This window comes from Dicentrarchus labrax, unplaced genomic scaffold, assembly GCF_905237075.1.
Source record: "Dicentrarchus labrax unplaced genomic scaffold, dlabrax2021, whole genome shotgun sequence".
Taxonomy (NCBI): Eukaryota; Metazoa; Chordata; class Actinopteri; family Moronidae; genus Dicentrarchus; species Dicentrarchus labrax.
Genome location: NW_026136711.1, coordinates 10,959,201 through 10,973,436, shown reverse-complemented (window position 1 = coordinate 10,973,436; position 14,236 = coordinate 10,959,201). Strand labels below are relative to the sequence as shown.

The following is a 14,236-nucleotide window of genomic DNA, read 5'->3' as shown; positions in this document are numbered from 1 at the left end:
GCTAGGATAGGTAATGTATTTCAAAGACATCAATAAATCAAATGCACTGAAAAAATGTAAAAAAAAAAAAAAAAAAAAAAGTGGTATCCGTAGCAGTCTCAGGCCTGTAATAGGCCCAGCCAATCATCTCACTTGGACAAATATAAATGACAGACCTACCTGCCTACCACCACACACTCTGCCCCAGCCATATATACCATATACATATATATCCACTGATATAAACCAACTATGTTAGAAAGCACACTGTCAAAAATGACTTGTCCTCAAAGTCTCTCTTTTTTGGCATTCTTAAGTCAAATAGCCACTAGGTTTGCTAGTATTACCTGATTTATCAGTTATAGATTGCTTCATACTCTGATTCAGCAATTCATTTCAGATTGTGACCAAAATGAGCCCATGATACATGATATCAGACAAGCAGATTTATTTACAAATCTATGTTGCGGTAAAGGGATTTAAGAAAATATAGTCCTCTAGTCAGTGAGTCTCTGTGTGCATTATCCTCTTCCTGCTTATCATCAGTCGGGGATGAAAGACAGAGCACCAATTATGACAATGACAGGGGCATGTTAAATAAGATCCTGCAAGGCATCCCATGTATAGAAAAGGTCAATTGAATTTAATCAATTTAGAGAGAGTACACTGTTCTAAGTAGATGGAAATGGCATTGGCAACTGTGTCATTTCACTCTCCATAATTCATTAAAGACCTCCTTCGGAAACCTGCCAAAACATCTAGAAAGCCAAATTGATACACTCAGTGGCTACACATTAACTACACCTGTCTTGTGTAAAACAGACAGCAGTTGGTTGTGTGATGGTGTGCCAAATATTTTCTTAGGCCCTTTCTCCCTAAGTGAGTCTATCTGAATGCAAAGCACTCACTGACAATGTAGCAGTCCACGTGATCGGGGCTATTAGTCAACTCAGTCCATTTTTTCAAAAAGATACGTACACCTAGATTATATCCCAGTATAACCCTTACGTACATGCTTTAACGTAAAGCACCTTTTGGTAGAAGGGGATGGTCACAGCATGAATGCATGGTATAAAATCAGTAGGCACTATTGAACCAACACCAGCATGAGACTACAAGAGCAGAAAAAATCCTCAAAGAATTCCAGCTGTTCTTACCCAGCACGACCACCTACTCTACAATTACTTTTTTAGTAAAGATCTAACAGCATGAAGAACCGATATTAGGAGAGAATTATGCATTTATTTATACTCCTGCAACACAAACAATGTCCCAAACGACTTAACAGAGAATCATCTAACCAACCCTTAAGGAATGCAATCCTCTGCAATATGTGCTGCCAAACAAAAAAAAAAAGAAAAAAGATACACAACTGAACACTGAAAAGACTGGCACAAGCCAGTGCCAATCCTATCTACTTGTATCTAAGTCTGTCTTATCTTGTATCTTCCTACAGCATTGATTTAATTCAACCTTTATTTAGCCAGAACATCACTGAGATTAAAAATATGATTTTTAAAGTGTCTTGGTTGCAATAGGCAGCAATGGCCACAACTGATGGGAATTCATTGAATAGATACTTGATAGAGGGTTTTTGTAAATGTACCATGAAACCGTTGGATAACTTTGTAGAAGCATTGCTAATGTGAAACATTTTTCTCTACATCACTTCTGATTTACTATCCTTGCCCTAGACATCAAGACATCATTATGTAAGTAAATGATTTTGAGGACTTACCTCTGAATTTCTTGGGTGGGTTGTTGAGGTCGCCTGTGTCTGGTTGTACCACACAGCGGTCATCGACAAGCCTGGGGACACAGTCATCATTATGATGGGTCAATCAGATAAGACACATGCAACTTCAGTAGACTTTAAATCTCAATGCACCCTGTAACAACTTTCATCTTCCATACATGCTAATGTTGAGGGTAATAATATAGCTAATAGAAATCAACACACAATTTGAAATATTTTGCCAATTCATTCAGCTTGTATACCCAAAATCAACAGTTCTCCAAAATATTATAAAATCATTGACTTTTTAGTAAAAAATTGTAAGTAAGGTGTTTCTATCATGTTTTTCTCAAGTCATTTTGTTTACAACAACGTATCAAGTTATAGATTAATTTCTAGACAGGCTAGTGACACGATCGGAAGACATTACGTTTACGGTTCTGAGATTGCAGACAAACAAAACTGTAGATAAACCGCTACACACCATTACAATGACAACTATATCCCAGAGACAGTACACATTGGTCACTAAGACTTTTTCACAACATACAACAGGAGAATCACAGGTGTATTTACTGTAATAACATGTGTGAATGCCCACTAACTGGCCTAGTTTCCCGGACACTTAAGTTACCCCACGAATCAGGTGTTTTATGAGTGGGTCCCTGCTTTGGACATGCACGTGCACGTGGGTCACACAATACACAGACCTGTCAACAGTGTTAGAGCATTCCACTGATCTACACGTGGCAGTAACACGACAAGATACGCAGCAACGTGCCAGCAAAGGCAGTGCAGAAGAAGAAGACTGATAACTAGTAAACATGGATGTAAACAATGCTGGAGTTTTGGTGAGTAACACTATTTAATTTTTGTTTACAGGAAAACTCCACAGGGAACCTTTAAATGGAACAGCGCCATAATTAAGATCATTAGTAACACCTGTGCTTTTCCTGCTGTGTCAAGTCTCAATCTCTACAGAGAAAAAGGCCTTCTGGACACAGAAACTGCTTGATTCAGTCAGACGTGTCAGCTCATTCATGACGCCTGAATGGCAGGATAAAGACATATTTTATTGTACTGACAACAAACCTTACACTGAAGCTTAATATTTTCCAGTACCTGAGTTCAAAGCGTTGGTCTTATATAAGGCAGTCTATCCCTCTGAAAGAGTGTAATCCACAACACTAAAAAAGGCCATGCTAACATAGCTTTCTGAAGTTTCAAATGAATGGAGCAAGGGGAATAGGTTTCCTCCGCATTCCTGCCTGAAATTAATATTTTGAGTTTGATGAAAAGAAATACATGGTGTAACATAAGCTGTCAAACAAAGACTGAGAGGATAAGGCTATAGATTTCTCAACTAGGTTGTGATAGATTGTACCATCGTTGTACCTGTAAACAACAGGGGAACCAGGACCTTCTTCAAGAATGCAACAACAGCGCTACCTTATCATTTTTGTCTTGCAATTTCCCCATACAATATACAATTAATGTATTACTTTTTTGAACCTGATAGCAACATGATACCCATGTATTCTGGGGAAACCCCTGGGGATACTATCATAGTAGATCAGCACAAACACAACACTTTAGTAGGATGCGCTAGCTGGTCCAGTCAGTTATATCTTTTTATAGCTCATGCAGTATGCACTGCACCGCAGGAGCACTGTCATATTGAAGGAAGAAAGCACATGGTGTGAGAATCTCCTCTATAGGAATATAGAGCCATAGCCTTCACTGATGCACTGTTGGGCGAAGGTCCAAAAAGAACAGGAGTTTCAAGGGTCATCAGTATCCAAGGTCAAGAAGAAACCTCCTCTTGCATCCGGCATATAGCTTAGCTACATCCCAGTCTTACAGCATCAAGGGTAACATCCTCCCTGAGCCAGCAGTGGTCCAGGTGGTTGCAGATGTCTCTCAGGGGTCACATTCAGTACGCTGACAGCAAAAGCAACACCTAATACAATAATGCTATTTATAGTTACGTCCGCTACACTTGTTTCTTTAACAGGAGCATTCACATCAGTAGTGGGGGGGGTGATTACTAGGCATAACAATACGAGATGTGAAATTTGACAAATGAGCTGTGTCATGGTGGTAGTCTTCAAAGCTGTGCACACATTTGTTGCCATGGTGGGTGACGCACAACACTAAACTGTGAGAGAGGCATGGTTTCGGAGAGCTGGCAAGGAGGAGGGCTCGGCCTGGGATTGTGGAGAGTGGCAAATAGAATAGTAACATGACAAGGGGAGGAAGACTGCAGCACTTAAAAAAGGAGGAGAGGACAACACAGATGCTCATTTTCACCGTGTGAAGAAAAACAAACACCTCTGTGGTGAAAAACAGCAGGGGAAAAGAGGAAGACGGGCTGGATGCAAGAAAATATAGTCTGGAAAATGGAGCCTGACATGCTGCATGTTATGCTGGACAGGGACACTGACATCCATGACTGACTGACTGCATCTTCTTTTAGCCTTCTGTTATTTCAGTGACTGCCACTAGAAGATTTGCCCATAATGAGCTGCACTTTTAACTCGTTGCCTACAATTAGGGAGGAGGGAAGACGTCAAGTACTTAAATAAATGGTGCTCAGCATGGAGCAGGAAGAGACAGGATAATTTGAGCTCAGAGTACTAACTGAGCACAGAATATCAAGAAAATCAAAGGAAAGCGATGACTACTGCAGGAACCACCACTTCTCAGATAAGACTACCTTATCCTTTAGAACATTTACAACACTTGGCAGACACTGTTATGAAGAGTGACTCGGTATATTGCTCCATATTAATAGATAAGACGAAACCATCAGATTAAGGGACAATAGACATTTGACTGATCTTTGAATTTATTAGCTGACCACAACTGCAAGAGATACATAATGTACATGTGGAAGTCATTAACTTTGAAGTTGAAAAAACAAGCTTCATTTGGTTCTCCTGTATAGGTTTCTGTCAAAAAAAAGTAAAGTTTCTATTATTGAGCGTAAAATAAATACTTGTGTTTAAAGATAGAAAGGTATTCTGCAATCCTTCATTTCCCTCTCTGGTTTAACTATTAATTCAAGCCCAACTCAGCCTGTGCATACCTCAACTAAAACTGGTATCCTTTGTTTCACTGAAATCAGATCACGTTTCATTCTCCACAAAATGTGGAAGAACAAATGGATAATCCTTATACTGACACTTCTGTATTTGATTTTGTATAAATTATTTACAACCACCCATTATACGAATCCATCCATGATACTACCACATCAACTCAGCACAGCCATCTCTCTGCTTCAAAAGCAGCAACCATGCAGACCATTACACAAGTTCCGAGTTTATTTTGTAGCCTGCACTGTGTTATAGTTGTGTGTTCTGCACAGTGGGACAATATTGTCTGAAGCTTATCCATCCAGCGAGCTCACCCGGAATCCTGCAGCATGAGGTAGTGGGGAAGTGGAGATAGTGAAAGGGCCTTGAAAACCCAGATAAATAAGCAGACTTACCCTAAAGTGCTGATAAATCCACTGGTGGAGCCCTCTGCATAAAGGGAACAAATGTCCCCAATATGGAGGAAACTGGACATCTTGTCCGACATGCTTCCTCCGGGTCGACTTCACCTGCAAAAGATTGACACCAAAGGTCTTTAAAGCAGTCACTAGATATTGCCGAGCTCAATCAAATCACACAGAGAAGCATTATTAAATATTTCACTCAAATACTAAATCAACAGACGATAGACTAATTTGTTATTCATGTAAGTAATTTATTAAGTAAAAATACTAAACATCTGCCTGTTACTTGCTGCATGCACCCATAGGTTGCCAATACCCGATTAAAAAACAGCAGCAGTTATTAGATGATCCTTCATTAGTTTTATGACACTGACTTTGCTACTGCTGGAGTTCAGTTGGGTTTAGACCTTCTGATTCTTTAAGCCCATCCTCTGAGCACCACCTACTGCAAGATTATGATTAACAACTGTGAAGCAATGACCTAAAATTAATATTATTTACTTTGGTATAAACATTTAACAGACATAAGTCTAATGAATCAATGTTTGTTCATATGTGTAAAACATCTCCATATAATCATTAAAAATGAAACCATGAAAACGTACAGACAAGAAGACCAAATATTCTGTGTCTGTGCTATTGTTAGCTGTGTGAAACCAATGCATGTACTTCTTCAATTTAGGTCAGCACTCTTTAGTCTGCTTCCAGGTTCAGAGAATATTAGCCTGTGTGAAAACACCCTACACTACAACATTGTTACAGTGGCCATAGTGGTCTTTTGCTGTTGACAAGGGTGCTGCTCTCGTTAAAACCCCCAAAACTCAACGTATTCTTTAATAACTAAACTTTGATATATACTCACAGTATGCAGCACTGTACCATCAAACATAAATGTCTTAGAATGGGCAAAGCACAACATATCAAATGTTTCATGAAATATACGTTTATTTCCAAAATATGAATTTGTGCGTATGAAGCTGAAGGTCATATTTACCCAGTTTGAGATGTCCCACACCAGTCCTGTGACACATACTCAACATGAAGTTTGTATTTTGTTCTGTATAGCCTAGTGCCACCATTTGTAGAGTAATTTGAATGTTTTGTGACACATTTGAACGATTTTAATGTTTTGTGCGATGCCAAATGAGACACAAAGATATCTGCTAGCTAAATTAAATGTTGCCTCATTTTATTTTATCGCACGAGCTGCAGCTCAACAACAAATGAGCGCGTGGGCTACTTCCTTGACAGGGATGCTTACAGCCCAGTGACAAAATGAACAATGCCCTAGCTGGAAAACTACAGATAGATAAGGACTTTACCTGGCAGAGATGAAAGAAGGCGTCAAAGATAGAGAGGGAAAGAAATGTGCGAAGAAGTGGGTCAGCACAGGATAATTTCCACAGCGCTATCCTCGGTTAAGTCCATGGTAGTGAAACTCCAGGTAAGAGCAAGCTGAGCGGCGTTATCTCTGACAGCTGAATGCGTCCTCGGCAACAATCCGCTTCTTACCTCCTCCACATGTCACAGAGGGAACGCCCCTTTTGTTATACTGCAGCGGAGCTCTCTGGGTAATGTGGTTCTTTAGGCATTTAAACTGCTATTACCTACAGTGCTCATAATAAGTAACTGATACAAGTCAAAGACTCATTGCTGTCTTGATAGAAACAGTCAAATTGTTTTTTTTTTAACAAAATAATTACAAAACAAAATAATAAAACACGTAATATTAAGTGTTTTTATTAATCATAGTGGCGTGGCTCTAGCGATGAATGATAAACTGATAAAAACCGATAAAGCTCAACAGCTATTGGATGGATTGGCATGAAATTGTGTACAGACATTCATGGCCCGCAGAGGATGAGTCCAAATGACTTTGGTGATCCCCTGACTTTACCTCTAGCGCCACCAGCAGGACAAAGATTTTCACAAATATCTGAACTACTCCTAGATTGATTGATTGATTTATTGATCAGCCTCCGCAGTACTTTGCTAATTTGTGAATTCTAGCATAAGATGGTGTGATGAACACACAAACTAAGATGGTGAACAAGATAAACTTTGTACACGCTAAACATCATATGTCAACACTGTCATGTGACCATGTTAGCATGTTCATCTAAGCATTTAGCCCAAAGCATCACTGTGCCTTACAGACTCACAGAGCTGGTGTGGATGGAGACTCTTTGAATGTCAAACAACTCCTTCAGATGTGTCATATGTTGTGGACTGTAGCGAACATGTCTCTGAATGAACAAATCCATGTGACTGGAGGTTTTTGTCAATGTCTACATTATTTCATGTATATAATGTCAAAAACAGAAGCACGCATACTGCCTTACAAAGAGGGGGCCATGCTGTGCATGTCAAAGTGTGAAAGGACATGAGATAAAGACAGCAGTTGTGTGTGTGGTCTCCTGTCAGAAACACTGATTTGGCCACTGGCAGTTACATTTCTAGGTTTGTGGAGAGGCTAGTTGAGTCCATATTTGTTGCTTTCTCTCTTTCTTTCTTTTTTAAAAAGAGGCTATTGTTGAACATTGCAGGATCTATGCACCATACTAGTACAGATAGCATCCTGTGTTTTGGCCATCAACCACTAGGTTTCCACATTTGTAAAGTAAGTTAGAAAACCTTAGTATAATAACTTTGAGTGATCTGGTTTATTTGCAGTTGACCCATTAAAACCACAGTGTGACATTCTCAGCTACAGGAATTGGAACAGACTCTTGTACTGAAATATTCAGAAGCATTGTCCGCTATTGAACTCACACATAACTTGAATAAAATAAAGTGTGGCAGACCATCCTCACAAAAATCCTATTAATTCTTCCAAAACAGTGAAGAGGCTCACTTCCGTAGATGGTAACGTCTGAAAATGTATAAAAGCTTGATTATTCGTTATTATTCCTAATTGCAATATGAATGGGAGAAAGGAGACACCGGAAGAGAAAGAGCACTTTCATCCCTAAAATGGGCTCAGTAGCATTAACCAAACCTATTTATGAGCTGTTAATTTGGTCTCTTAGCTACAGAATCTAGAGGGATAATAGGAGTGGAGTAAGTGGGGGTACACAAGTGTGCATTACCATAAAAGTGCTTCTCTTCTTTTTCTGCATTCCACATCTGCTTTTCACTGGGCACAGTGAAGTCTTTAAGATGTAAATGGTTACAAATCTCCATGCTGTAGATTATTCTGAGGCCAAAAAAAAAAACCCTTCTGTACTGTAATTCATGTTTCAATGTGCTGTATTCCTAGGTTGAGATAGAATCCAGCTTTGGTATGATGCATCAGAAAAAAGTACATTAATATGCATGTAATGCCACTTTCTGTACTGCCAGGCACTCTGGCCTCTTACTGGTTATGATTGCATAACATTATCAAATAACATCACAAATGATATCAGAAGTACTTTCAAAACCACTTGTGCAAAAACAGACTATGCTACTCCCTTTGTTGAATCAGAATCAATGTGAAAGGAAGGATGAAGGATAAGTGCTTTGTTCTGAACATCGTTTGATACAAGCATATGTCTCCAAATGCAATGATGTCAAATTCATGACATCACACACTGTATCTAAGAGACCAACCTTTATTACACAAAAAATATTTCCAGGCTTTCGTTGAGTACAGATCACTGAGTACTCAGTTGTCATGGATACAGTGTACAGACGACTGGCTACCATTCTACCACAGAGGAAAAAAATGGGTTGTACTGTATATAAAACTGGACACGACTGCTGTTGTGTTTGTGAATCGCAGCAATTCTGATGTCAGACATGATTTGACGTGTAGCTCGGTAAACACAATTCTTTCTTTATTCTCTAGGTGTTCTGGACAGTGTTTTATTACAGTACCCTGCCTTAACTTGAAGAGCTCGTCTGCTGCCAGAGGGCTTTCCCCCCACATATGATGCACGGCTGCAACAGCCAACAACCATTGATATAGATAAACAGGAATGTGATGTGCGTGGAGACAGGTTGCTTTCCAACATACTGTAAGGGTCATGAACAAATGAACAAGAGCACAAGTTTGGTGGGAGGGAGAGGTGATTCATCCTGACTGCTAGTCTGACTTGTAGCTGATTTAGAGACATGGGCCAGTTAATCCTTAACAAATTAATGAACACAGCATCTGCATGCTTGGAATGCACCAGAGACAGACAAAATGCAGCGACCATCTGTGTGGGTGCACAGATTGTGAGATTCGTCATTGTGCATGTGTTTGAGTGAGTATTCTCATGTGCAGATTCAGGCCTTCCCCTGAGCAGCGATGTGTGGGCACAATGGTTGGTACTTTTCTTGTCGGAGGCTCCGATAGTCCTCTGTGTGGGCAAACTAATCCTTGCATTCATCAGAAATGTCAGAGTAGAGGTAAATATATTGGGAACAAAGACTCTCTTGTGTTTTCATTATTCTTCATTATTTCTTGATTTCATACAGAGATTATTAAGTTCCAAAGTCGAGTCGTGTCAAAAGGAGAGATGGAGGGCTCTGTAACCCTGTAACTCTATAAACAATGTGGTGGCCTCTAACTGCAGTTCTGGATCTGGGACAGTGAACCACTGAAGACATGATGCCGCTGGGAGCAAAACCATAGATAATGGCTTATTAGCAATTTCAAGCTAAATGTAGAATAGAACTTCTTTTATCCAGCAGCAATCTTATATCCACACTTGTATATTCTGTACAGATTTGTTCCATTTGACAATTTAACCTCCATTACCGGAGCTTTGACAACTGGAACAATGAGTCAAGGCTTTCTCAGGATCAGTGTGTAACATGCCCAACCATAGGACAGGACTTTTTGGTGTTAGTGCAAGTGTGGCACAAAAACACACTTTAACATTACTGACTGAGCACAGGACCTTCCAGCGTAGTGGGAAAAGAAAGTTGTCCAAACAACAGTCTATTATCCGGCACTACTCTGTCTGCCACTCTTTTTGAGCCTGTAACAGGGACGCAATGTCATTAATAATCTTGTTAATGACATCACATCCCTGGAGAGTTGAGTCTGTTGCACAGTCAAAGCTTAAGAGGTTTACCATACCTCAGTTTGCACAGATCACACGTCGGACGACATAGAAGACATGGGCAGATAAGTTGTCCCATTAGTTATCTGATCTTCCCAAGAAACCCTGCACAAAACCAGGTTTCTTAAAGAACCTTTTTCTTTTGCACTTCTATTGCAGATCACACAGCCAACCATTAAGCAAGAAGTGAGAAGGTAGAACATACAGCTGAACCGTCAGGTGTGAGATAAGGTTACTGCGATGACGCTTTGTGTTCCTCTTTTTACAGCCTTTTTACTGATATTCATGCTGATGCCCCCCCCATTAAAAGACAGATCTCAACTCCTATCTTGCCTGCAAAACAACACAGGTATTGGTACTGCACCCTAGTATAAGGTAGAGATCTACCTCACTAAAAATAAAAGATAATTATGCTGGTATAATGGCCTGCATATTCCCAGTGGAAATAATCTGATTAGACCAGCTGCAGAGATATTCTAATTAGGCCTTGTGATTTTTTGCCATAACTTGTTACCAATGTAGGAAAAATATGTTTCACATTCTGTGCTGCATCTTGGATTCAATTAGACCAAGTATGCCAATCTGCATGAGAGTGTGTATTAGTCATAATAGTATTACATTTTGTGTGCATGTCTTACAACAGGCGGTGTATGGAAAACAGAATTCACATTCAGCTACATTCAGCGATGTTCAGCTACATTCAGCTGGTCCCCTCTTCATAAACGCTGTGCACAGAAAGGAGAAACACTTCAACACATCCCCTTGGTTACGGCATAATCATTATGCCAGACCATACACATATGCCAGGGTAAATTATCTGCCAGGTGTTTTATTTGGGGAGACAGATACGTGTACAGTTTTTGCACACTGTTGCTACTTCAAAACTGTAATCCTGCTGAAGGAGAACAATAGCCAAGGAGGCAGTAGTCTGAACTCACCAGAACATGTTCCATAAGCTGCTTTAACTGCAGGTAATCCATTGGGATCGGTTAGGTTGGGGGACTCCTCGCATCACTTTCGCTACACTTTATAACCAATCTGGTTACCTAAATCAGTCGGTGTGCATAAGTAATATATTGTTCATAATATACCCATAAAAAGGCATAGATACTTGAGCATCGATCTGACTTAGATCCACACATATGAGAATAATCACATTACCGTTGATTTATTACCATTAATGGTTAAACAATGGCATATAATACAATGAAATGTAGCACCTTGCTTGTTATAACAATAACTCATATATATATATAACAATAATATAGTTCACACTTCCAGAATGAACACAAAGCCTGTGCTGGATGTTGTAAAGGTGAGGCAGGACCGGTAATGGGATTGTCACAGCTTATCTTGCACAGAAACACTTGGGATTGACTATTTGTCCGTGAGCTGTTGCACAAGGTTTAGACATCCTCTAGTGTAATAGCTCACACATAATTAGCCTGACATGTATAGTATCGGTGTCTTCCTCAATTACAACACCATGGTCCAAGAAGTGCATGAACATGCCCCACTGAGCATGTTGACTCAGTGGGATCATTTGAGGTGGATTATTGCACAAGACTGTTATTGTGGTGGGACATAATGACAGTGATTAAATCAAGGCAAATCTTGGGGATCTATGATGAAACTTGCATAACTAGACAATAATACCTCATATTTATTCTTACCTTTTGTTTACATTTTAAAAATACTGCGTCTAAATTCCACTCAGCCAGCTCCAAAACTGCTTAATTAAGAACTTGGGTGCTGTAAACAAAGTGTAGGCGTTGTTAACATACGTTTAGGTCTGATCAGTGATGAGAGCAGCTGTGGAGGCGGGTGCCTCTTGGGCTCCAGAACTTCCTGCTGAGCCTGCTGCAGGTGTCCTCAGCCAAATTTAACATAACATCTGTGATGGGAGGAGCCAGTTTTAAAAACCCCATTGACATCCCCTTCCTCCAACACTGACGTGAAGCTGCAAAATACAACCTGCTCTGTGTTGCACTATATCGCAACAGGACAGAGTAAAAAAAAAGAAGGAAAAAATCATAGTGTGTCGGTGGGTGAAGAGTCAAGTTTCTAAAAAAAAGCTTTTGAAATTCTGCTTTGAAGAACAATCAGCTCACTTGTTTTGACAGTTTACTTTGATGGTGAAGCATTTTCTGGCTACTGAACATCTTATTAATCTAGGTTCAAAGGCTGATTCAATATATTCTGTTTAATCTGATGATATCTAGTCAATACAGTCATGTTATTACACAGATAAATGTACAGAATCATGTGGTTCAAAGGAACTGATTTGATACATTCATTATTTATGCCAGAAGATAACATTAATAATGTTCATTTATGAGTTCTGCTATAAGCTAATAAAGCTCTTAATATAATTTATATTTCATATACAGTCTCAAATAAAATCCTTTAAAAAATGTTGCTACTGCTAATGCTGTACCAATATTTACTCCTATCAGCCGACATCATAAAAAAGTAGAGAGAGAAAGGTTTCAAATAGGACTCTGAAATGCCTTTGCCAGCTGAGGCCAAGCAAATAGCTGCTGGTCTTTGTTTTTTTTTCTTTTCTTGATTTGGCTGCAGGATTCAAGGGAAGGACATCTGCTCCCTCATAAGAGAGGTGCTCCAGTTTTGAACAAATGGACTGCCAGTTGTAATTTCTCCACTGCTCCCTCACCCTAAAATAGTGTCTGACTCCTTTATCAATGTGATGCATGGTTCGCATAAGTAACAGGTGTATATGTATCTTTTGTCCTTTCATGATACACTTGGCAAGATATTTAGGTTAAAGTCTCATTAGGCTAAATGGGGCTCTGGGGCAGCAACAAGGGGATCCCGTATTCAGAACACACCTTAGTTACAAGAATCAAAATCTGTTCTTAAAGCGAGACTTTGTAACCTTCGCTGCAATTCCCGTTTATTTTCTTGAGCCATTTGCTTTAAATAGCTTTAAAGAAAATACATTTGTTTGCTTTCTCAGGAGAGCTTGATGAGAAGATCAATACCACTGTCATGTCTGGGCAGTAAATATGTAGCTGGAGCAATACGCATGAAAGACTGGAAACAGCCTGGCTTTTCAAAGGTAACAAAATCCTGGCCATTCTCACTGCCAAGAAATAGTCCAGCAATAGTCCAGCACAAAACAAAGACAAATTTCATTCTCACACTTTTCGTAAGGATTAAACAAACAATATTTAAGGAGTCGATTAGTGATCATTAGGCAAACTAACTGAGAGCAAGTAGAATGAGACCATTACTATCTGTCGCTTGCTAAAATACAGTGTCACATTATAACACGGATAACAGTCGTAGAGTCTCTTAACTGATTAATTAATTTCAGTTACATAGCAATAACTCTATCTAACGTTTGCTAACATTAGCTAAGGTTAGCCACCACAAGGTGCTTAGCTAGGGAGTTCAACTATTATCACTATTTGTTAAATTTCATCTTTTAGAAGTTACATAATCTCACTTTAAAGGACCAGTGTGTAGGATTTAGTGATATCTAGCGGTGAAGTTACAGATTGCAACCAACTGAAACCCCTTGACTCATCTAAGCATATAGGAGAAACTACGCTGGCCAAGAATCTTGCAAAAAAAATGCAAAAGGCCAGTCTTTTGTTTGTTTGTTCTGGGCTACTGAATAAACACGATGGTCCGGTCCCTCTGTAGATAAAAATGACTTATTCTAAGGCAACGAAAACACAATGATTTTTATTTCCAATTGAATATACACTTATGAAAACATACCTGTGAATATTATATTCCATTTTTGCCAATAGATGCTCCTAAATGTTTCACACTGGACCTTTAAGTGAGGTTTGCAGCTACTAGAAGTAATAATACTTGAACATAGAATTGAATTACATAATTATGACAGATCCCTAGCTGAAATGACCAAAGTGCCACGAAATCTGTAAAAGGAAGGATCAGTGGTCAATTTGGTATCAAACATCATATTACAGCATTTTTGACTTGTGCTCTAATTTT

General features: G+C 39.3%; 1 protein-coding gene across 17 annotated transcripts in view; it reads right to left on the bottom strand.

Annotated features, from left to right (window-relative positions):
• The window catches only part of itpr1b (inositol 1,4,5-trisphosphate receptor, type 1b), an 84,780-nt gene extending 78,059 nt beyond the window's left edge, over nt 1-6,721 (bottom strand). For all 17 annotated transcript variants that reach the window (XM_051414096.1, XM_051414097.1, XM_051414102.1 and 14 more), the window contains exons 1-3: nt 6,539-6,721; nt 5,208-5,321; nt 1,718-1,788 (exon numbers count right to left, since the gene is read on the bottom strand). In XM_051414096.1, coding sequence (XP_051270056.1) covers nt 1,718-1,788; nt 5,208-5,299 — 163 coding nt within the window. In that variant the 5' untranslated portion in view covers nt 5,300-5,321; nt 6,539-6,721. The remainder of the gene's footprint in view (nt 1-1,717; nt 1,789-5,207; nt 5,322-6,538) is intronic.
• Between the last annotated feature and the right edge of the window lie 7,515 nt (nt 6,722-14,236).